This window comes from Leptonotus elevatus, chromosome 18, assembly GCF_054856555.1.
Source record: "Leptonotus elevatus isolate MCC_2025b chromosome 18, RoL_Lele_1.0, whole genome shotgun sequence".
Taxonomy (NCBI): Eukaryota; Metazoa; Chordata; class Actinopteri; order Syngnathiformes; family Syngnathidae; genus Leptonotus; species Leptonotus elevatus.
Genome location: NC_141256.1, coordinates 7,817,073 through 7,842,898, shown reverse-complemented (window position 1 = coordinate 7,842,898; position 25,826 = coordinate 7,817,073). Strand labels below are relative to the sequence as shown.

Here is a 25,826-nt window from a genome sequence, read left to right as displayed (position 1 = left end):
TTGTGTAGAGTGATTACCTGCGTGGGCTGTTTTCAATCTGCTCAGAAAACGGTCGGGCCGACATATTAATGAGTGTCGAGCTGTCCTGTGTCCCTTGGAGGGGATAATGAGAGGGACGAGAGCTGGTGCTGAAATGTGCTGGGGTGAGACGAGAGAGACGTTATGTGGGACGGGATTTCTACCATTTCTTTTACAGGTGTGTTTGTTTACATTCAAACCTCGGCTTGCAGCCATCGGGAATGACGTCACAAACTCCTCATACTGGTCAGTGGCCACTAGAGCCTTTTTCACGGCAATTTTTTTAGAGAGCGTGTCTTGAAAATTTAAATGAGAAATTAGTTGAAACAAGCTCAAAGTTAACCAGGCTTCTATTTCTTCTTCTTTTCCAGCAGTCTGGATACTACTGGACTTTGCTGCCTCTCATAGGCCAGTCTTGGTACTACAACAAACATACGCTTAATTGTGACTAGTCAATCAATCAAGGATCGTCTGCATACTTTGTGCTTTTATTGAGTCAACAAAACAACCAAAAAGCAATAATCATGCATGGTTAATAAAAGGAACAAAGGTTATACTGTCTAGGTGGGGGAGTGGGTGTCCGAATCTGAGGTAGAAACGGGAAAGTGGGGGGTTGTGGCAGGAATTTTGTATCAGTATATGAAGAGAATTAATACAAACCTCCAAGACAGATTTTCACGTGTCAAAACATTCCAGCAATAACAATATAAAACACCAACCAATACTGTCAAATTCAATCAAAAGGAAAAACTTGCCACTGTTTGTTAATTAGCTGTGAATGCCGCACAAGGCCAATACTGTTTATACAGGCATCAAATTAAGGGTTTTTAAATATAGTATTTACCTTTTTTAATTTGTGTATGTACAAGCTCGGGCTTTACTAAAATCTGTCATTTGAATAGCTACATACAAAAAATATCTGTCATTTCCCACATATAAGTATATAATAGTTAAATACAGTGGTACCTTGGTTTACATGTTTGAATAATAACGTGATCACCATTTTAATTAAATTAATTCCAGTCTCACCAAAATCACCAATGCGGTTTTTAATCGAGAAAAATAGCACTATATTGTAAAGTATAAAAACATAATAAGACATAACGGAAGAGAATGTAAAGAAGTGTAAATAACCAAAAGTCACACACACACACCGTAGTAGACATGTTCCTTTAAAAGGCGTGGCCTAGTGAGTGACGTCAGGAGCTCTGATTCCAGTTGGCACGCAGTTTAGTCCAGTCTTCTCTATGCTCCTTGTTAGTGTTTTCATTTCATATTTGTGGTTTTGACTGTTTGTTCCGTTCAATAAACAACTGAAAGTGCATTTGGCGACCGTTGATTTTTTACTTCACTCTAATCTCAAGCACGATGTGATTCAAATTTTGGCTCCAAGTGAAAAATTGTCTAAACTCGTGTAAGTCAAGGTACCGCTGCACACGTTCTTACAAATGTAAAGACTCCTCACTTTCCCGTAATCACCAGTCACATGTTCACAACACATACGGTTCTGTGGCTTCGATTCCCGTTTTTTTTCTGCAAGGTCCTTCAGTTGAGGAGCGTCCCGTACAACTGCGCCTTGGTCAGGCTGTCTTTCCGGGAGAGCCCCAGAGAGCCAAATTTTTGGTGGTACGGCGGTGGAGGCGGTGGCGCCGGTGGCGGCGAGGACGGGCTCACCTGGGCCGAAAGGTTGTGCATCTCCGCCTGGTAGTGCTGAAGTTCCGCCGCCATCTCCAAAGACCGGCGGTTGAGGGATTCGGTGGAACTGTTGGGGCTTTGGTCCCCGTAATCCACGCCTTGGCCTCCGGATGCCTCATTGCCCTCTCGGTCTTTGGAGCTGCCCGATTGGTAGAGGCTGTGCTCGGAGCCTTGGCTGTCCTCGTACAAGTGGGCTTGGCTGTGAGCTTGACGGAGGACCGGGCTGCACTCGGGGCTCGCCGACACCCACACCGGGTCCTGCATGCCGCCGGCTCCCTGCTGGTGGTAGTAGTCGGCCCCTTCCTGGAAGCTGCTATAGAGCGGGCCCAGGCGGATCTTAGCCGGCCTCACGGAGAAATGCTGCTCGGAGAAGCTGTACGGCGACGCCCGTCCGGGACTGCGGTAGGAATGCGAGCTCAAATCCTCCGCGCTGAGCTGCCGCCATCTTCCGATCAGCTCGTCCTCCTCGGGGGCCAGCGTGCTTCCTCGGCGGCTGTCCCCGTAGGCCACGCTTGGGGAGGACGATGGAGGAAGGGGTTCGTAGGGCTCGCTGAAACATGAGGACATGGTGCGGCTGTACACGGGCGAGCTGCTGTTCTGCTGGTGGATCATCTCCGTCTGCTGGAAGGGATGATTGTTACCGAACCCTCTGGGACTGTCCCTCTCCCAGGACGAGTCGCTCTTCCTCTCGTAGTCCCCGGCATCCCTCCAGTCCATGTAAAGCGTGTGATGACGCGGGGAGGAAGCGGCGCTGCTCGGCGGGTTAGCTTTGTCTTCGGAGCCCCCTCCGCTGAAGCTGGAGTAGGAACTGGAGCCCACCCCCAAGTGAGGGAACTCAGCAAAGTGCTCCTGGGTGAAACCGGGTCTCAAGCCGACAGAGCACTCCTCCGGGTTGCTGTCAGTAGAATTCTGCGCTTCAAAGAGGAGCTTCCTCTGACCGTGAAGGTCCATGCTGGGCCTGCGCTCCCGGTGCCGCTCGTCGGGGCAGTACAGTGCCGTGTCGCTGCTGTACAGGTCGGACTTGTAGGCCGCACGCAGACCAAGGCGCTCCCCTTGGCCCAACGTCTCAAGAACGAAAGCGTGGTCGGGCATGTGAGGGCTGGGGGAGCGCGAGGCTTGGCTGCTGCTGCACGCCTCGTCGGGCTTCTCCAGCACCTGCCCGATGAGCGAGGCCGGCACGGAGTCCGAGTACGTGCGGCAGAGCGGAGGCTCTTCCATGTGCATCGTCAGTCGCTCCTGGAAGTCAGTCGGGAGCTGGAGCAAAAAGACAAGCCCAAGTCACATTACGAGCATAGGAAACCTCACTCCGTCGCAGGGGGTACACAATCCAGACAAATACGTGACATTCTCATAGAAATAATATTCATTTAAATAATCCCTATAGGGGTGTAACAAAAACCGGTTTGCCGGGTCAAATTAGAAAATTCGGTTTTGATATCAAAGATGTGAGTGCATCAAAACAAACTCTTTCACTTTATAAAATAGATGGCGATACATATACGGTGTTCTGTCCTTATTTTGCGGTTTGATTATTGCGGATTTCCGTTTGTGACATTTGTAATCCAGTTTCTAGGAAAAGTAAGCCAATTTAAGAGAAAAAAACCTCTATGTCAATGAATGAATTAACATTTTATCCAGTTCATTGGCAAATTCAAAATTCAACATGTTATTAAACTGACGATTCGTCGTCATCCTCATGTGCTGCCAAGCACGCAATCTATAATCAGAAGCTTAGTATTCTACATTATGCATTTTAAAAGTTGTATTTATTAAGTTAACAGTGTTTAGAATGGTGGGAGCCATGTGGGAGGTTTGTAATGGCTTAATAGAGGCGCTCAGCCCCCCCCCCCAAATAAAAAAGTATATATATATATATATATTTATTTTTTTTCCTCAAAACATGGACTCTACCTGTAACATCATGAGTCAGAAAATTTGCAGTACAACCCAACTCATACTTTTCACACTTAAAATATTGAGAATTTTAAAAATTACATTTAGCGCTTCATCAATTAGCACATAAAACAAGTTCATCCAATGCAGTATGAACGCAATTAGATACCTTAAACTAAGTAAGGCCGTACTGATGTATTTACTTAAATCAAATGAACCCATTTTAACACAGGACAATCCACAGAAAAAAACATTGCTCTATTTTGAGGTCATTAAAAAAAAACACTGTCTCTCCATGGCAACAAGCAAATGCAACACATCATCAACAGCAATCCAGTGGGTTGTAATTGGCAATAAACGACTGATTATAACTTCAAATGTGTGCAATTACTCCAACTCAACAGCACTTTTCTACATTGTATTCAGTTTGGTGTCTTTTTGAAGCAGAATCCCCTGTTGGTCTTCCCGTGGCTGTGTTACTAAAGGCAACCACGTCTTATAATTCATCAGTCAGCAGACCAGGATTTACCACGTGAGCATAAAGCAGCCTCTGACCCAACTTATGTAATCATGAACTATTGCTTGCGAGTCTTGCGCAATCCATTTCCAATCATAGTAGCAGAGACGTTCTATAGTCTGATATCTGCTGGTCACGTGTGCGACGCTGATGCAGTGCAAAGAGGCGTCCAACTGGACCACATCAATAAACACGTGTTGTGCATTACACTTGAACAGCCAGCAGATTTTGTTGTTTGACAGCATAAAGCACTTTAGGTTTCATATTTCAACCTACCGTCACATATTTTTTCTAAACTCATATTTCCCTCACTTGTTTTGAGATCAGACAAGCGGATCACGTTATAAAAGACCACGTAAAAATGAAAAGGACATTTTAGTAAAGGGCGCGCCGACATGCTTGACCAATAGTGGGAGGGGCTTACCTCAGCGAGTTCGGCCCTGTAAAGGGACTTGTTGCACTGCAGAAGCTGAGCAGCCAGGTTACAATCCTTCCTGTAGACTTCCTACGAAACACAAATCGTCAAGGTGAGATCATAATGACATCATCGTCATCGTCAACGATGTCCCCTCCTCACATTGTCCTCTTGAAGCTTGTCGATGGTGAGCTTGGCCTCCATCAGGTGGTTGTTGAGGACAATGATCTCTCTGCTCAGCGCTCGCTTTTCGTCGTCATGGTGTTGCGACTGACGAGGCAACAAAATGGAGAAGAAGCATGAACGCAAGTTATGCCAACAAGCACCTTGTTCTTGCTGTATTATATCGGTTTGTGTTTTTCGGAGCCATTTGCTGTCATCAAATGCTTCATTTTTTCCCCCATTTTTTGGGTTATTGTCCATCTGCACTGCGAAGCGCTGTCGAATGAGTTCCGAATCATTTGGCTGAATTATATTGCCCGAAACACTTCAGAATTCATCTGGCTGCAAGAAAATACAAAAGGACCCGTTCAATTGAGTTAAAAAATGTTCCGTTCATGCAAAACCACTCGTTCGTCCTCTCCAGCGATCATCCTGCTGGTGTTGCAATGTGATGTAACAACTTGCTGATGATCCCATCTTGCGCTGTAACAATGTTCAAAGCAAAAGCCCCCGAGGCTCATACGACTGTACGGTGTAATTACATATCTGTTCTAGTCTGGCCAATGAGGCGAGGTGTGTTGCACGGAGGAACAATGGGGACGCTATCACGCGACTGTTTGGAGGAGGACAGAGAATTTTAATAAGCCATAATTAATGTCACTGATACCAACAACAGGGTATTTTTATTACAGTATTTTAAAGTGGATCTCAAACCCGTGCTGCTGTATGTCTTTTTATTTAAGTGCAAACATGGCAACAGACACTTACGTCTCTGTGAATCTTCTCCTCGAGATCTTGGTTGATCCTCTGCAGTGCGGAGTAGCTGCTTTGGATTCTAAAGCACACAGTAAACAACAGACATTGTTTATACGCGATAACAAAAGCTTGCTTAAAACATGCACAGCAATTTTTTATTTGGTGTCGTAAGTAAGTCAATCTTATGAATAAACGTGTCCTCCACGGTCCTCTATTTGCTTCATAACAAGACAGAATCTATATTATTAATTTTGCTTCCCACAAATAGACTGTATAGTTCGAGATTGCATTACAGACAAGAGCAAGATATGCGACTGGTTTGGAAAACTATTTATATCTATACACTCGGGCATGAGCTGCCTACTGTAGCAAAAGTGGAGACGGAAATAAACTGGAGGAAAGTGTACCCCGCGTTTGATCACACAAATATATAAATATATATATATATATATATATATATATATATATATATATATATATATATATATATATATATATATATATATAAATACACACACACACACACACACACACACACACACACACACACACACACACACACACTTTTCATTTGGAAAAAACAGAACCATTTTATCATCGCTGCTGCTCCTTTTAAATAAATCATGATTTTGGACATTTTAAAAATACACCAGTTTTACATTAAAGATAATGAGGCAGAGGTTAAAAAAAGCAACAAAATAAACGAGGTAATAAAATGTGGTAAATGAATATAGGAATATCGTTTAGATGATCGTCTTTAATTGCATTCTCCTTTGAATAATGCAGCATAGGATGTACCATTATTAATTGCACCCCCCCATAAATCATCTCATACATATTGGCTATAAACATTAAACATTTTGTCCATACTTATTCCTTATTATAGCTGGATAACTCAATCATAACAATATGTATCATATTACATTCGTGCTATCATTTATTACGTGCGTACATACAAACGTATACGTACATTTATTATAGTTTAGTTAAATTATCCAGTTTATCATTTTAATTGAACTTTAATCCTTCATATTTATTATAAATGTAAGAGTAAAATTTTTAATAAAATAAACTTTATAAAGTATTATAGTACATATTTTTTATATTTGACCAAATAATTACGTCATTATATTATTATAATGCTATCTATCCATCCATCCATCCATCCATCGGCATAAGGCAATTACTTATTATTATGGGCCTGCTAAGCGGAGCAAGCAGCAGCGAAGCTGCTGCTTGCGGAGCAAGCAGGCACATATTACTATCCACCCTAGAAAAGGGTTTATTATTTTTTTTTTTATATTATCTTCCACCGACTTTTCCGCAAAAATAGGGCCCGAACCGTAGATCGCACCGCGACAAATAAGGTATCAAACGATGCGGCTCGATCTGACTCGCTGCGCTATTATTTTTATAAGAATTCCCAGTTACCATGGCGACGCTATTCCCAAAAAAATCCCAAATAAAGTCCCATAGGAATGAATGGGAATCCGAAAGAGATCAACTCCAATCAAGCACCTTTTTCAAAGACACGCTGCGCGCGCATACATTAACCGACCGATATGAAAATTAGCTCATTTTGTTGGAATTTTTGTCATCTTTAGCTCAGTGTCAAAAAAAAATTTAAGGAATGAAAGCTCTCCCCCCTGTGAGGGTTCAAAGACAGTGAGCAAAGGGGAAAAGTCGCCTATTTAGAGTGTGACTAATTAAGGCTTCAGTGACGGGAACCAAAAAATCTATTTCCAAAAGTTTCACTTCAACTCGTCACCATGGCCACAATCTTTGCTCACTAGACATCAAATTCGCACATTTTGTAGCCACAAGCCTCTGCTTTCTGAAGAACTAAGTTTTATTTGGCTACGGTGTCATTTAGTACCTTTATTTTCACTTTAAGCGAGGAGAAGTCGGACTTTGACGCCTATCTCCTCCATGTTAATTTCGCCGTTTTTTCCCTCTTCATTTTCGATCAATCATAAGTTTTCAACCTGCTCTCATTTGGTCATTTTTCATCCGATTAAAAAACTGAGAACATGCTCGCGTTCCCCAAACCCTTGCCGTTCTAACGAGCCATTTCTGGAATCTGCATCTTCAACCGTTAAGTCGCGAGAGGCTTTTGTTTGAGGTGAGCGTAATCCTATACAAATCAATGGAGTGTTGGTGCGTGACGTCTCCTCACAACTTAAAATCAAATGTGTGTGCGTGAATGTGCATGTTTTGTAAAGGGGCAGTGAGATACTGTTAATTATGGTAGATTCCACATTTCTTGACCGATTTCAATGGTTTGAATTTTAAACTGTTCAGCTCATTGAAATGTTAGTTAAAATCAAATGTGTGTGCGTGAATGTGCATGTTTCTTAAAGGGGCAGTAACATACTGTTGATTTTGGTTAACTTCCACATTTCTTGACCGATTTCAATGGTTGAAATTTTAAACTGTTCAGCTCATTGAAATGTTGGTTAAAATCAAATGTGTGTGCGTGAATGTGCATGTTTCTTAAAGGGGCAGTAAGATACTTTATTTGATCTTGATTATGGTTAACTTTTACATTTCTTGAGCGATTTCAATGGTTGAAATTTTAAACTGTTCATCTCATTGAAATGTTAGTTAAAATCAAATGTGTGTGCGTGAATGTGCATGTTTCTTAAAGGGGCAGTAATACTTTTAGTAGATTATGGTTAACTTCCACATTTCTTGACCGATTTCAACGGTTGAAATTTTAAACTGTTCAGCTCATTGAAAAGAGTTGCAAGAGTTAGCAGGCCCATTCAAAATTTCCGCGGGAATTTTTCTAGTTTATTTACTAATATTGCTTGTCTGAACTTTTTCTAGCAGAAGTTAGCCACAACCGTTATTAAAAATCAAAATATGAAATTATTATTTTATTACCTATCTGTCTATTTATCTAAAAGCATGATTGCACCCTAGTAGTGAGTGTAATATACTGATGTTTATTGCACTTTAGCCTCATCATTCTTGAGCGGGTCAACTTCATTGCACATGAACCCGCGTGCATCTTCAAGTATCTTCTCACCTGCGCAGTTTATCGGTAAACTTGTCCAGCTCTTCCTGAGCGCGCCGCAGCTCGGTCTCCAGGTACTGACGCGTGGCGTCAAACTCATTCTGCAGCAGCTCCAGCTTGTGCGTGGTATAGGAAAGTCGCTTCCGCAGGTCTTCTTTCTGCTCCAGTAGCGAGCTGCACACACAACAGAGAAATTAAGCTATGGTGTATAATTTCTATATGTCATGGACAGCCATGCAGTGGTGATGGAGAGGGTGATAGAAACAGAAAGGCGTTGTGCAGACGCAAGCAGACACACGTTAAGAAGCGCTTCCGATTCATGGAATTAAAACCTGGCAGCCGGTGTGAGAGAAACCCAAGCATCAACACCGGAGCGTGTTGAAATATGAGCTGTAAACTCTTTAATACATCACATGAATGGAATGTGAAGGCCGGGATGTTGGGTACAGCGTGTAATTCCGCACACTAATGAAGATTTTTACAGTTACTGCCTGGATCTAATGAAAGGGCAAGCGTAAAGTGGGGAAATGAGGAAACGTGGTCCGCCGTGATGGATGCGAGCGCACGCGGCCAGGCTTAATGGAGCCCGTATTGACGGACAGATGGAGGGAGGAAGCTAATGATTCTATCTGTGGCCAGATAACAAACGAATAGAGATGCGCTCATGTGCTCTTTTCACTCCCGGGCCTCCTTTTCTCTCTAATAACCACATCAGGTAACAAAGGCTTGAGATGGAGAGGCCTCTTTTCAGTGCTTGCAGGTCACAGAGCGGAGGCATCATCCACAAGCCATCTCATTATTATTCATGATGGCCAGATTGCAGGAAGTTGCTATTTTATTCTTTCTTTTTTTTTTTTTTTGACAAAATGTAAGTCATAGGAAATGGCAGCAAGGCAGAATGCTGTCTGCTGCAGCTGGAGAGACCTGCAAAGACAGAGCTGCTCCCCGGGCACAAATCCTACTGCAGTGAGTTGACTCACTAAATATCCGTAACGCGTCCCTCTTCCCTATAGGCCGACACTATATCAGTGTTACGTACTGTACTGTATATCAGTGTTGGGTGAGATGCTGAGATGATCCTTCTACACCTGTAAATTATGTTCTTGGTGCAATACTCCTACTTGCGTCTAAGAATTACGAATCACACTACTGTCGAACTTATTTGTTTTCATATGACACCGTTTTCGACAAAGATTTTCTTACATTAGTCATTCATTTTTCATACACAAAAAAATGCCATTCAGCCATTCATTTCCTGGAGTTAATGCACGTTCATCCATAACATTTCTACAATGCATGGCAAGCTCGGCAACATCCGTGTAACACATCCTAGTTCGTCATTAAATTCCCTTTTACACAATACACAAATTTGATAACGATGTGACACATGACAGAATTCAAGAAAGAATCAGATTGCAGCCTCATGTGTCACCGTCTGACCGCCTTCAGAATTAGTAGTGCGGGCAGATGTAGCTTCAATTATATTAGTGATGGAGCGATTTCTTTAACCAGTCAGATTTATTGTGATGTTGTTGTCATGTTAATTGATAAATATTGATTATGAACTGCTCAAGATGCTGTACATGGCACAGTTGCGTGTTGTGATACAGTATAGCAATTTTGTACTGTATAGCAGTGATTGCCACCCAAGGTGCCATGCCAAGCGAGGTCATCAGAGGTGCAACGGGAAATGATCCGAATTTGACTTTATTTGTCTGAAAATTATTATTTATAATTCCGATGATGTATAGTGAAAAGCACATTAATTAAATGCTCTTCCATTCAGGGCATCCTAATTGAGACGAGTCATTATTTTGGTATTTTTGTTTGGTGCTGTGCTGTGAAATTTGTATTATGTAAAATGGGTGTATTGGCTAAATGTACCACTAAGCTTGGGCGAGTACCGATACCATATATCGGTATCAAGCTGATACTCAACCTCATTTTGAGGTATCAGTACTCGTGACGACGGCCGATACTAGCCCTCTTGTGGCCATTTTATGACCATGAACTAGAAATAAGAAGAGTAGAAAACTGCCATTAATTTCATCCAATGTTAAGGAAAAATGCTACATTGAGATTATAGGTCATTCTTTAAAATGATCTGTCGTTATTTTCTGTGGGGGGACATTTCTGTATCAAAAGTACTAATGGTAGAAGTATTTGGTATCTGTGATTACTCAATTGTTGACTACTTGTACTAGTTTTAACCAAACCCAACGGGTCCAATGTGAAAACCCCTTTCCATGTTTTGTGTGATCATACAGAAAGCCGTAGGGTTCTTACTCTGACGCACTAAGCTCCTCCCCTGCATCTGCGTCTGTTCAGTCCTATTCCATTGATGTGTCTCACATCACCTCTCAATTTCCATGCCCTCCAGCCCTCACAGACGTCTCCGTTATTTATTTCTGTGGGAAACCCAATGAGTCGCGGTAGACTCCAGTCGGTGGGTGTCGTTAGCTTGCACGCCAGTGAGGGATTTATCTGCATTTATTCATAAATAGGACTGTAGAGTTGGGCTGTCCTGAATGAAAAGTGCCTCAAGAGAGCTGCTGTTATATAAGGTGCTTTAATTCAAACAGAATTGAACCGAAAAGCTGAGCAGCCTAGTTTAGATGTGCCTGTTATATTTACTCTGACACAATTAAACATCTTGCTTCCAGCGCAGCTCTGCACCAAATGTTTATACTCCTAACAAAAACTCATTAATATTATTGCTTTCTCGAAATTTAAATAATAGGGGGCAACTTATAACTCTCCGGGCAGTTGCCATGATAGTTAATACATTTGCAGCCAGATGTTTGAGTGAATCAAGTCTCAAGTGACTGGATGACTTTTTAAGCACTACACCCCCAACCGCCTCACCTCCCTTGACTGGCGAGGGAATTCAGGTGTTTGTTGTTTGCTACGGGATGCATTTACATAGAGTAGCTCGAGGGACGGGCAAAATGACCCATTAGTGACCGAGGCTGCGAGCCGGAGCTGAGTCAGCCCTAATAAGTGCTCTCACTCTGGCGAGAGGATGACGAGGCAACATGACTCCTGGTTTGGCAGAGGATTCTTTCGTGCGACCGGACGGTGAGAGGAGACACCTTGTGGGCGGATGAGTGGACAAACAGATGAAAATGAGGACAAGGTGGCAAAGACGGCGCGATTCCATTCGATTCGCTCTTACCTCTTTTTCAGATGTTTGCCGCCATTTCGGGGGACTTTTAAGGCGGTTTTGCCAATGTATATCTTTTTCATGGTTTGCCTGTGTTCCTTCCCTGTCATGTGTTCATTGAGGTCGACCACGACGAGCTGACGTGTGTTAGTGTCCCAAAGGAGACCGCCTAAGTCTGGCCTGCAGAGTTAATGACTGTTCTACCTGCCAAACAAAACAAACACACATGAATCAGTCTTTCAATCAATAATCCCCATTAATGGCCAAGTTCAATAACCATGTTGAAAAACAATAGTTTAGGCTAAAGAAGTGCAATGTTTCCCTCAGTGCTTTATAGGCCTTTTTTTTTTTTTTATTTCACTGATCTGACATACAGGTAGCACTAAATATGATTTTTTATTTAGTTATGTTGGTTATATATATATGTGTGTGTATGTATGTATGTATGTATATATATATATATATATGGCCTCCTAAATATTTGGGGGCTGCCTCAGGCCCTTCCCTGCAGCCACGTCCGGATGACGCGTGTAAGAGAGACACAGACGTCAGCCCTCAGACGATTGGTGCAGGTTGTTAACCGAGCGCGTCAGCCACAGTTTGAACCAAGATGCTTCCAGCTGAGCCCTGATAATGTCCCTCAGATGTACCTGCGAGTCTCTGTAGTGAGATCTCCAATAAGAGGTCAGTAGATTCTGTACTTACACACACAAAAGACACACACAGGTGCCAAAAGGAAACGTGTTGATCCGCTAGCACCTCATTGCCAGTTGGTGATTTCCGCATCAGGCTGAGTAGGCATGGCGACAGCTGGTGACAGGCATCCCAGCCCCCCCCCCCCCCCCCCCACACACACACACACGACTCACACAAACACCGGAGGCTCCTCTCGAGCTGCTGCCCTCTGAGTCATCACACACCAGCACAGGATACGTGCCCACGGTGAAGTGAGATTGGCCTGCCAGTTTACAGCTATTTGGAAGCTGATGTGTTAGTATGCATGTCACCATATTTGTTGAAAAGTGTGCACCTGCATGTGTTTTGGGTTTTTGCACACTGCGGCATCTAAACACACGCCTCTCCCGGGAAAAGGAATAACGCAGCGCCATAAACATGGGGACATCTCAGGCCATATCGGTCGCTCCCCACCGCCCTCCCCTCCATCCCTCCCTCCCTCCCTCCCTCGGTCGACTTCTTCCTCCTTTAATTGAGCCTCCTCACTCTGCAGCACACCATAGACGGGAGCGCGTTCAAACGAGGCTGCCAGCCGCCCACTCACGCCATGGTTGCTTTTGAGAGGATTTCAGAGCGTTGAAAAGCAGAGCGGGAAGGGAGGCGGGAGCGGAGGAGGAGGACGATGATGACACGAAAGTTGGGGACGGAAGGAAAAGCAGGAAGCGGTTGTGGGGTAAAGGTTTATTCTGTCAGGATCTCCCCGTCCATTTTCTATGGAATAGGCACGTTCACAGACAGATTTTGGGGAAGGTGCTAAAAAAAAAAAGGGCACCCATCAACGGCAGCGAAAGGGGATATTACTGTAAGACTGTTTTATGTTATAGCTAATAAAAGTCAGACAATGCATTTATAGGTTGTAGGTTAGTGACCTGCTGATACACAGCTTGATCGGGCAGAACTACAAAGAGAAGATTGATGGACAGGTTCTAGGGTGTAAGTGGACACTTTTGCATATCCGTTAAAAAGTAACATTAGCTAGTCATTCTCCAGCACTCTAAAACCCCTTCGGACCCATAGATGATTACGGCGTCCACTATAACAAAAAAACCATGATAACCCCCCCCCCCCCCAAAAAAAATCAATTTTGTTCTTATGTGGGAAGAGTCAAAATCAGCTAAATTAAATAAATAAATACATTGCCCAGCAGAAAAACTGTGGGTCTGAAGGAGACTTTTTGAGGGTTTAATGAGCCACACAGCCATTTTAAATTCGGATTGTTGATCAATTTCCCTTTGAGGGACAATAAAGACTATGATATAATGAAATTATTTAGGGTGACTGGAGAAAATATGAACAAATAATGACATACTGTCTGGCAAGTAAGATGGACTTTCAAGTCTTATTACATTCGAAATGGCAAGGACAAGAGATGGCAAGAAATTGCCACTGTAATGGCGTTAGCAGATAAGCTAACAGCTAGCCCGAGGGGTTTGAGGGGTGGAACCATTGAGCATGCACAGATGGTCTTGGGATGTGTTTACACAGCAACGACCTACTAAAAACGGGAGTAGTTGTATCACCATACGGAGTTCCCAAAAAGGGGTTTGTTACAGCACAAGATGGCATAACCAGCTAATCCCGCCGCAACACCATCAGGATGAGCTAGCCAGGCCTCACGCCTGGTACACACGAGGATATATATATTTTTTTAATCTTAAAAAGATTTTCCTTATGTGACAGATGTCCAGTTTCTGTTAGAATTGGGATTTTATGTAAACATACCGACCCTGCGATTGACTATTAATCAGTCCGGGTGTACTGCAGTCAGATGAAAACGTGCTAAGTGTTGCTAATGCTAAGGCTCTTTTTTTCCAAACAGCTCCCTGAAGACGACGTGCGAGACGCTTTGTGTGACATGAATTGCTCGCAGACAAATCTCATAGTTTGAGGAGTGGAGACAAGAGCGGGTTTAAGTCCTCGTCAGTGGCTCAACATTAGATTAGGGAGGACCTGGGTGGCTGACTCATCACAGACACACGAAAGAAAGCCAAGATGACCCCTCTTGCCTTGCACCCCTTCCTCCACATGGTGAAGCAGCAGACCAGCATCAAATCCATATAAATGTGCATGACTCCAGCGGCTCATTGAAAACATTCACTCCTTCAATGACCACACTAGCCTGCCTGGTATTGATTAAATGAAGACCAGGCATTTTAAGTAGTTCCACACCAGCTACCAACAACATAACCAGTCGTTAATTACCTGCTAACAGCTTTAATGTGCACACATAAAGCCCAGCAAAGGGTGAAATAAAGACAAAAAAAATCATAAAAGAGTGGCCCACCAGACAAATATAACAGTCACTCTATATTTCAAACTGCAATAGACAGTTAGAACTGCAGGAAAAAAATCATTAATAGCCCGTTCACCCACTCTGGGGTACTTGCACGCTGGAAGAACCAAGGGCAAGAAAAATTGCACTTGTAGTGTAGCTCATACTAGCGTAGACAAATCTTTGTGTGTTTTTACTTTTACATACTTGGACAATAAAGATGATTCTGATGTTTTGCAGAGCGCGCTTTTGAGCGGGAGAATAATTTGTCAGGATAAAATGTATATTGGGAGTAGGAGCGCTGATACTGTCTCTTAAATGCAGCTTTCTTTTTCTTGTAAGATGTCGGCTCTTCTTCGGTGTCATCATTTGGCAAAGTAAAACTGCTTTCAGACTCTAGTTTTTGCTCAGTCTCTCTGTGCGGCCCGGTACCAAACGTCCATGGACAGCTACCAAAGCTAAGCTAACTAGTGCTAATGTTGTTGTTGTGGTCATTTTAACAGCAATATATTTTATCAAACTACACTGTACATTATTTACTGTACATCCTTCTGACTGTGATGTCATGTTGAGAATTTTTTAGACAAAAGCTCACTCTCACTTCAATTCTCTTTCTAGCTATCAGCTTCGCTAACACTTTAGCACACAATGTGTATTAGAATGCTAATGATATTGTGAGCATTTATATAAATGGAGTGTAGGTTATGCATATATTTGTACAAATATGAATAATAAACACTTTCCTAGAATGATGATAAAGTGATTTCTCAAATGAATAAGTGCATCTTTTATACATGTACTGTATATTATTAGAACGAAGAATAAATCTGCAATGCTAATCTAGTAATCTCAATTTTATTACAGTAATAAAAAAAAACACTTAAAGCAATTGGTCGTGGCTGAGAGTCTTAAATCAGATCATACACAATTCATGGAAATAGAAAAGAGCAAATCCATTCATTTACATACATTTACTACTGCAGTGGTGACTGGACTGTGTCTCGTCATCGTGTTTTTATATATAGGGCATTAAAATGCACACGTCATTAGTGCACAGTGGAACCGCAAAAATGTGCCTCAAAAGCAGAGCCGACTTGTCCATTGAGCAAAATACACAAATGGAAGTAGCCATGGCCAAAAATTAAGAAGAAAAAAATCACCAATAGTTATTACCATTAAAAGCAATATTACAATAAAAACATTTTGTGGTGACGCCACAGAAGGCTACCAGTGCTGATAATGAGGAAAAGTGCTGATGATAACCATAGATCCAGAATTAGCGCTTATTGTGACAAAGCAAAGGGCTTGCTCAGTATAATATCAGCAATACGATTAATTAAAAATGTATTACTGTACTGTAAAAATTTGGGCCGGATGGATATGCATTTTTTTAGGCCGATGTCGATACAGATTTTTGGCCCAAAAAAATGCAGATTACCGATTAATCGGCCGATTATTAAAAAAATAAAATAATATATACATATATATATATATAATGTATAAAACTATCCTCCCTTTCCTAACTTTCGCTATTAAGATTTACTCTGCTTTGAATATGACCTTATCAACAAATTTCATGAAGTATTAGTGCTGTCAAAGTTATAGCGTTAACTGATTGATTAATTAATCACAAAAAATTTATCTCATTAATCATGAATTAACGCAGATTAATCGCACAATTAATTTTGACCATAGATTATCCATTAGCGTGACAACGGATGGCTACGTTTAAGGTAGCACAGGTTGTGTTTGAGCAATAAACTTGCACTTTAACATTACATGCATTAAAGTAAAGCATTTAATACATGTTTGCGTATCACATTTAGAATATTTGTACATGTAAAAAAAAATTGGGGCCTTTTTTTTATTTTAATTTATGCAAGTAATTAACTGATTAGAAAAAGAGGAGGATGAGCGTGTGCGGTGGATCAAAAAATGTTGAAGACGTCCTCATAACATTAAATGTCAAAAGAAAAAACACATAACCGGGACTCTTCAAATTTGGTGGGAAATAAATGTTGATAAAAAAGCCTTTTTTATTAAGTGTTTAATCGTGATCAATCAAAATTCTAAGATGTGATTAATCTGATTAAAAATTTAATCGTTTGACAGCTCTATGAAGTATACAAATTTATTGTATCGATGTATGGTGTCAATAATAAAACCATTCTGACTTATTTACAACTGCTGTACTGTATATGGTTAGAGTACATAATTGGGCTAGAAAAATAGCGATTATTTGATTGAGATTGAAATCATGATTAAAACAATTTGTGATTTAAAAACTTAGTATTTATTCAACTACTAAGGCTGCTCAACTACTTAAAAATGTCACGGTAGCATCATGCCTATTCATCCCTGCACTTTGTTTTTGTTAAGCACAAATTATGTTGTAAATATTATGTGAAACTCAAGCCTCTTATTACTCATTTTTTTCTTAAGCATAAACCTTTTCTTTTATATAGTTTTATCTTGTGTTATTTTCACAAGTCTTGTGACTTACCAGGCTAACCTGGGACCTCGGGATCTATTTTGTGCCATGTCATGTATGTTAAGACCTTCCTTGAATGTTTAATTTTGAGAAAATAAATGCTTTGAATCCTCGAAATATCAACTTTATATATAACTTGAGAGGACAATGACAAAATAAAAATAAGAACGTGAAATAAGAATAGAATATACTCAAATAATTACAACTGAAAAAACTGTAAGAACAAATACTGACTGTTCTTGTGCGTTTTTGGCCTCTTGGGGGCAGTATGTGCCGTGCATCCATGGTGTACACATTTAAAGTGAGTACAGAAGAAAGTTACGATTGAATTATATTAGAATAACTAATTTTTCACACATTGGAAATAATTTGTGCTTTTGTGTCGTGTTATCTTACCTGTGGGTATGTGTTCCTACACCATTTGTGTGTGAAGATTCGTTATTTGAAGGAAAAACACTCTCAAAGATAATGCTAACTTCCAATTAGCATTTGAATGGGACCCTCCCTCCGCTTTTACCATTAGCGCTAGGCTAGCGATGTTTTAAAAACAAAGCATGTTTTGTATTTAAATATACAGGGGTGTTATTCTTATTGTCGTGTGTTTAGTTTTACAGTTAACTCCAACTGGGATGTCATTAAACAGCTTAAAGGACGCTTGGGGGACAACAGAATAACCGGAATAACATACGTTACACACTTGCTAGTTGCTAATCATGATACGAAAGCAACATGGTGCATTCAGGGTACTTTCACAGCGTCGGATACTTAGAGTTTCTTCGATAAAGTTAAGGTGAAAATAATTGGCCATTTGCCCCAATTGGCCGATTGTTTTGGTAGATGTATGAAGGTCAATAATCGGCTGATTATAATCGGTGGCCGAGTAAAAACAATAAATTTCACCAAGCAGATGCTAATGAAATGAGGATTTTCTTTATCCTCCGTGAAAAACGGCTAGTATTACTGCAGCTTACTGAGCAGTTTTGACCATCGTTTTCGTGTCGTCTTGTACACTCAATTATTGTCTGTATGTGTCTGTCTTCAAAGGGTGAGTAGTTGACCTTTGCATTTACTATTATTATTATTATATTTATTTCCTATGGTAAATATTGTTTTGAAATTGCTAATCACCCACCGTCACTGATTGTTTTCGACTGTAAATGTGCAACAATTCGTGAATCAAAAATTATATCACTGTGCTCTTGTTAAGGAGACCCAACACAAGTTAACCACTTTAGTTCCCATTAATACTTAAAAACAACAACAACAACAACAAAGTAGGCCAGCTCTGTTCTTCAATCCATTGACATGTTAGCCTAGTGCTTGCACATGAGGAATGGATGTGACCCGCTGCTGCGAAGGAGGACAAAGGAGACGGATCACAACGCGCGCAAGCTGATAAGGTCCACTTAATGACTCCTGGGGGAGATGTCAACGCTCCTCCACGGAGACCTAGCTTGACTAGCAGGTCACAGCGCCACGGCCAGAAGGGCACATTAGTAGTAATGCAACGCCGACCTGCACATGACAATTCTGTCCCCCAAGCAGCAATTTGACGTGAATACAAAAATACTAAGGATAGGTGAGTAATGCTACCATGTATTATTGTATCGGGAAGATACCGGTTTTATTTTAAGGTATCAAGTATTTATAGGGATACGTAAGGCAAAAAAAAAGGAGAGAGTAAGTCCTCCTTGGCAGTAGTTGGCGCTACACTTTTTTGTGTAATATGAAATTTTATATATCAAAAGTACTAGAGGTATGGGAACTCTGTACTCAATGCTTGTACTAGTATTGGTCAGAAAATAAGTGGTATTGAAATATTGTCAGGGTGTTAGCTAAAATACAATTAGTCCTTGAATTTCACAAGGCTTAACAAGGCTACCTGGAGTTTGTCTCCATTCAAATCACAAAGCTCAAGCTCAAGCTCAAGCGCTATTTGTTGGACCTTCTTTGACAATTTTACACGGGTGCTTAGTTGTCGTGGTGACATTTGTCCCTTAGGCATCAAACCCTTGCTAAACCATTTTTATAGAACATTACAGCTTTCATTGTGATCTTGTAGTCCTGAACATCTAGTGGCTGAACATCTGGCTAAATATAGCCCCCCCCCACCACTTTTACTCACTGTCACCATTTCCTTGTTGAATCATTGATATCACACGAAAACAATATCAAATATGTACGACATCACAGCTCTGTACATGCTTGAAGTGTCTGATTTGTCTCGCATATGATTTTTTATTTCCAGGCGGATATGGTGGTGGAGTAGTAGTTATCACATCTGCCACACAGTAGAGAGGAGTAGAACAAAAAATATTTGAGTATAAAAGCACCCTATACTTATAACAGTACTGTTAATGGTGTGCGACATACAGTGTTTTGATTTTGTGTCTTTTTGCATAGCAACAAGTGTGCTAAAGTGCTAAACTGAGCTAACTGGTTATATAATAACTTTTTTTTTTTTTGCTTTGTTTATTTTTGGTTGGTAGGTTTGTTTATTGAACATATAAACACATTACAAAATCAAAAATATAAGTTGTAGTAAGAATAAAAAGTTCATCAATAATGTCATAATTAAAAAAATAATCAAGTTGTAACCAATATTTTATGTTGAATTTAATTAAATGCAAATAATTAATTCCAAGGGCAACTTGTTACCATCATACTAAACTGCACAGACAATGCTAATGTTTAAACATGCTCAACTGTCAGAAAACAGTATAAACAGTTAATTGCATAATATTGCGGAACGGGGAGAGGGAATTGCTGAATGTGAGTCAAAATTAAGTAAAAATCTTCTTTACAGGAATATGTTCAATGCAGCCCCACACGTCTAAACACGGCATTCTGATGAATATTTGTGGAGCATGAATTAAATGTCAAAATCCACCCGTTTTTATCCATCTCAGGGGGCGGCTATTTTGTCAACTGAAAATCACAATTGCTCAGGCTCAGGTAACAACCAATCACAGCTCACCTGTATTTTTGGGGGGTTTGGTCATGTGACGTTCGCTTGTGTATGACATTAGGCGCATTTCTTCACAACCACAACAGGTTAATTGGACATTCTAGCATCAAGTGAAAGAGCATTTAAATTGTTATGGCTGTCACGATACGTTGCTAGCATAAATAAAAATAATAAAAATGAGACACATTATTTGTTAATTTGTAGTAAATAGCAATTTACTTCCGACGATTTCCTGTGGCAGACGCACATATATGTGCCCTGTGATTGACTGATGATGTTGTCTGCCTTTTACCCAAAGTTAATAGGATAGGCTCTACCTCACAACTCTGAAGAGGATAAGTGGTCTAAATGGATGGAGGGACTGGTGATAACAAAATGTTATTGCCATGCAAATGACCACATTAGTCACTTTTTAGTCAACTGGCTGTCCTGATCAAATCCCCTCTAAACATCATAAAATGGTTTCATATCCTTTCATAATCACATTTGGTTCAATCTTGGGTTATCAATCATAATGGAAGCAGCAATGGCACAAAAAAAAATCAAAAAAATCTGCTAATTAAAGTGAAATCTCCTACATACAAAACGGCCGCGGGAGGCACAGACAGTGCGAGAGGAAGAGAATTTCAGGGCATTTCATCATGTACAGGCTTGCTGCCTGCTGGTGATGAAGTGAGTGGGTGGAAGGCAGAGGTACAGGTAAGGTATGCCTTGTCATTTAGAGCCCCCCTTGCAAGACCTTAGAGCAGGGGTTCTTAACTTGGGTTCGATCAAACCCCAGAGGTTCCGTGTGTCCGTCTCAAGGTTTCGTCAGAGATCAAAACACACATACTGACTATTAGGGGTGGGAATCTTTGACTGTCTCACAATTTGATTCCGATTTTTGGGTCTGCGATTTGATTCAGAACCGATTTTTGATTCAAAATGATGTGATTGACAATGATTTCTGCTTCAATTTATAGATGTGCAAAGAATTGTCATGATCTACTCCAGTGTGACCCACTAATGCAAATTAGCGCGCTACTCGTGGCACTTTTATCACTCAAAAGAACGGCTATTTATACAAAACGCTTCAGGAAAGTATACAGAGAAGCATCTTAACATTACTCACCGGCATATGCTCTTCCTACGCTGAAAAACAAAAACTTTTACTGGCATTACTTGATCGTGAATTTTTCCTTCTACTCTTTTTTTTCTTTTTTCCTTTTTCTTAAATTCCTTCTACTCTCTAATGTGGCTACAACTTAACAGTGTATCACAACGTACACACAAGGGCAAGACAGTTAAAATAATTAAAATAAAATCGATTTTGGAACATTTAAAATTGATTCTGAATCATACTAAATGAGAATCGCAATTCTTATGAGAAACTATTTTTTTGGGCACAGCCCTACTAACTATGTCGGGCAAAAAAAAGAAAGTGGTCGGACGAATGTGTGCAATATGAACTCATAAGTATGGTGTTCCACAGGATTCAAATCTGGGGCCTCTGCTGTTTTAATTGTATCAGCAGTACAGTAAATCCTATATCTACAGTATGTCTTGAATTTGATTTTTTTTTTAAAAAAAGCATATTTTATTTGAGCAAGGACAAGAAGCACGGGACTCCCCTCATCTATCTTGGCACTGTGACACGGAAGTCAGGGCAATTGATGGCACACCTCCGGGAAACTTAATTAGCCCTCGTTGGAACATTTTTGAAATGCTATCTTGCCTGAAATAGTCGTAATAATCTATTAACAATGAGGCTTTTCCGCTTTCATTCTCAACTTTAATCAGGAAAGTGAATGAGCCAAAGCTTATTAAAATGATCATATCATGCAGGGTTATTAATCACTGTAGCATGAAGCATTCCGACAGGTGACTGCACAATATCATGCAGGTTCAACACAAGTCTTGCACTAGCTCTATATATATGCATTCAGAACTAAGTCCAAAACCCTCCAAACCAGTGAATTCTTCCCTGTATCCCCGTCAAACTAACACAAAAGCAGCTCTTGCATTACTTTCAATGCAGCCACACGCACACACTCCAAATCACAGATGCAAAAGAGTGAAGCAGTACCTGGTGCTCAAGCACAGCTTCATCCTGGAGACGGACCGACAAAACCCCAGCCGACCTAGCCCCCCACGGGGAAATGTTGACGAAAACTCCCTCCTGTATGCGTTATCAGCTCTCCCCTGAAGCTGCGAGAAACCCCCACCGCCACGCGCGCACGCTGCTGACGATGCTGCTGCCGCCTGTGCTGCCGCTCCGACACCAGCAGCAGCAGAGGAAGAAGTAGAAGACAGTGCAAGAGAGAGGAAGAGTGGGAGGGAAGAAGAAGACACAGGGAGAAGGCGTGGGTGTGACGAAGGAAGGATGAGGGGAGAGGACGCCTACCTGATGGTGTCTATGTGGCTGGTGCCATCGTCGCACACCTGAAAGGGGAATAACAACATGTTACACTATCAGTGATATGGCCCAGGAGCAACATATCCATTAGGCATGTTTCTGTTTATGTTCATCTCCCTACCCCCCCTCATTTGCTACTTCTACGGAAAAAAGACGGGCATGTTTGTGAGGTGAGAACGAGCACATCAGCTCAACAGCATGAGAGCGAGAGAGTGAGAGGCATAAAGTGGGGGAGGAGGGAGGGAGAAAGGGGTGGTGGGGGTGCGAGAGAGTGGAAACCTCCATTGCAGCCAGACTGCAGATACAGTATATTGCAAGGAGGCAATAGCGGCGGCAAACTCATCGCCCTCATTGATGTGCGGAGAAGCAGAAGGGATGAGATGCAGCACGGAAGGGAGAGACGCGCAAAAAGGTGATGGGAGGGATACAGGTGGCTCCATCTGTTGAATCTGGAGACAGTATCATTCCAGTACATCTTGTTGGCACTTTCCACAGATAGAAGATTATGAGTTTATGACAATAATGTAAGAGATGAAAACATGGAAGATGCAGTTGGAAAAAAGATTCAGAATTGAGAACAAACCAAAACAAAACAAAAAAAATCTGGCCTAAAATTCTATTTTCTAATATATGGGAAAGAGATCATTTGATTCATGTTTTTTTGAATCAATATCAGGCTCGAAAAGAAAAATCTATTTGATATCGATTATTCGATTTTTTTTAAACCCAACACTACAACTTACCAGATCAGCAAAATTCCACTCATTAGCTGTGATTATGATTGGACAGCTACGTGGCAACTTGTTTATGCGGTCACAATTAAACGAGGTGAGATGTAAGTGCAGCTTCCAATAGGTCAGTACTATCAATATACAGTGTGCAAACAGAAAAATAGCATACTAGCAATTATAAGAATTAGTGCTGACTTTTCTCTTGACCTTGCAACCATGGACGTACCGTTTTAAGTGCTACTTCATTTTATGCTGTTATTATTATTATTATTATTATTATTATTTTTAAATTTGTAACTATTCCATCTTAGTGTTGTATTTACAATACAAACACATCAATTTAGTGTTCATACAGTTCAAAACACTCATGCACTGTATTATTATATCTCATTTAAAATGCCTACTTTCATCTATCTCGGTAGATCGATATCGTTGTATGTCTTCGAGAGAGTACATGTCAGAAGGGTTGTGTGCGACTGTGAGGCATGTTTGGTACATGTGCGCTCGCGAGTACAAGGGTGAGGAGAGGAAAGTTTGCTGCAAGCAAGCAACACTGTGATGAACACCAACACGCTCACATGCTGGCTCCACAGCCCCCATACCGCCCACCTTCTTTTCCAAGCAGTTGCTAAGGTGACGGCAAAGGCTGAATTTTAATCAGACAATAAATTAAGGCAACGTGAGCTTCTCTTTTAATATTAAATGGCGACTTTGCTCATTTCTAAGAACCTTACTTGATGGAGAGTTCTTGAAAGGACTTGTTGAAAGGCTTTGTTGCCCGTGCATGATATGCTAAACTATTTTCAAACAGGAAAAAAAAAATACTGTGCTGTGCTAGTTTATTTACTGAAAAATAATACATGTGCTTTGATTATCCTCCACCTCTGAGGTGAACATCATGCTGAGACATCAAATACATTCACTTGAGAAGCAGTAATGTTTAATTGAGCTTTTAATCCTATCTTGGGGAAAGCCACTGGTTGCAATTCCCTAATTAATGCTGACATTTTAGTTGATTTTCTGCATCCCCAACCAGCCCTTTTTGGGAGGTTACGATGCAGGCTGAGTGAATTGGGGGGGGGGGGGGGGTGTCTCCTGCAATAAACACTGCTAAATAGGCTGAGCATGTAGATGACTGAACTGTTCCGATTGCTGATGAGCAGAACAGTGGACCCAATCCCAGCTGATGTTAGCGGCCAATCACAGGCCACAAACAGACAAACAAGAATTCAGACTCGCATCCACACCTATGGAAAGTTTTGAGTCTTCAATGAACCGGTAGGAAGCCCTCCTGGGTTGGGGAATGCAGGACAGAAAGTAAAAACCCTTCCACGGATTGGCTTTAGCCACAGGTGCTTTTAAATGAGCTCGTTTCCACCTGTTGACGAGAAGTACCTATGGTTAAAGCCAAAGTGTTTCAGGTTTTTTTTGTCTCTGGACCTGGATTCCCCAACCCTTGAAACCCTCACAAGCATGAAAAAAGAAAGGAAAAACTTTGGCTTTAGCCACAATTTCACAAATGGTTCTACTCAACCGTCAGGTAAAGGAGCTCCTTGGGAGCTGAAGCCAAACTATGGCAGGGTTTTTACTTTCTGGACCTGGATTTGACACCTCTGCTCGCCAGTAGATCTCCTGGTGATCTAGACATAGATCTAACCAGTAGATCACCAGGTCTATTCCAAAACAAAAACAGTTTTTGTCCTTTGTTTGCTTCTTTTTGCTTGCATGTCTTCAGTTCTCAATGGCAAAGCAGTAAAGTGCTACAACATGCTAATCCAGTCAGACCATATGTTTGAGTAGCCAAGCTAAAACAACTGGGACTCACCATGTTGATGCCTCTGGGCAGAGAGATAGATCTGGAGGGACATCTGGGGGAGTTGTGATTAAATTCCAGGAAACTTTTCTTTTCAAACCCTTGACAGAAATTCGGAGGGGGCGGAATAAAATTTTGTTCATCGATCAGTAACGATGGTCGAGTGCCAGGCTTGATCTCCGCATCTTCTGCCTGGTCATCTCTTCTCACTATGTCAATGTCTGTCTCCAGATAGGTTTTTGGAGGCAGGTCAGTTGGAGACTGGTCCTCCTGGGTGTGATGTTCCAGTAAGAGGTCCTGCTGCTGGGCCATTGAACGGGACTGCCTGGGGCTCCTCTGGGTCCCCACTTGGTCCTTGTCTTGATGTGGACCAACGGTTGAAGTAGCTGGTTTCCCAAATGCCTGCAAGCTGTTTGGGTCAAGAACATTGGAGGTCACCTCGTCCAAGAACTGTGAAAATTTCACTTTGCTTTGAAGCTTTCCCTCCAGCGGACACGCTTGATCTCTTTTGGAGCTAGCTTTGGTCTGAGCACAGCCCCTCCCTGGATGCTCTGCCCGGTGGAATTCAATGTCATTGTCCCCCCCTCCTTGCTCCATGGGATGTGCTCTGAAACGATAACCCCTGGCTAGATTGGCTGGCCACCTTCTCTTTTCCCGTAGTCTGGTTCGAAAGGCCGCATGGCTTTTCTTCTTGATTGAGCTGTGAAGGCGAGAGGTGACTCCCGAACTCCAGCTGTCCAGGCTGCCCTTGCACTCACTGCTGCTCATGCTGCATCCTTGGCT

General features: G+C 41.5%; 1 protein-coding gene across 3 annotated transcripts; it reads right to left on the bottom strand.

Moving 5' to 3' along the window:
* Positions 1-488: 488 nt before the first annotated feature.
* LOC147158427 (brain-enriched guanylate kinase-associated protein) lies at positions 489-25,826 on the bottom strand. 3 transcript variants are annotated; one of them, XM_086061775.1, is made up of 7 exons: positions 25,056-25,826; positions 22,488-22,525; positions 8,488-8,649; positions 5,469-5,535; positions 4,701-4,808; positions 4,548-4,628; positions 489-2,967 (listed from the first exon to the last, which is right to left on the bottom strand). In XM_086061775.1, the coding sequence occupies exons 1-7, from the start codon at positions 25,809-25,811 to the stop codon at positions 1,564-1,566; spliced, it is 2,616 nt and encodes an 871-aa protein (XP_085917901.1). In that variant the 5' UTR covers positions 25,812-25,826; the 3' UTR covers positions 489-1,563. The 3 variants fall into 3 exon arrangements, with proteins under 3 accessions (XP_085917901.1, XP_085917902.1, XP_085917903.1); XM_086061776.1 differs by lacking the exon at positions 25,056-25,826 and adding an exon at positions 22,170-22,345 and having other exon boundaries at positions 22,488-22,505; XM_086061777.1 differs by lacking the exons at positions 22,488-22,525; positions 25,056-25,826 and adding an exon at positions 22,170-22,475.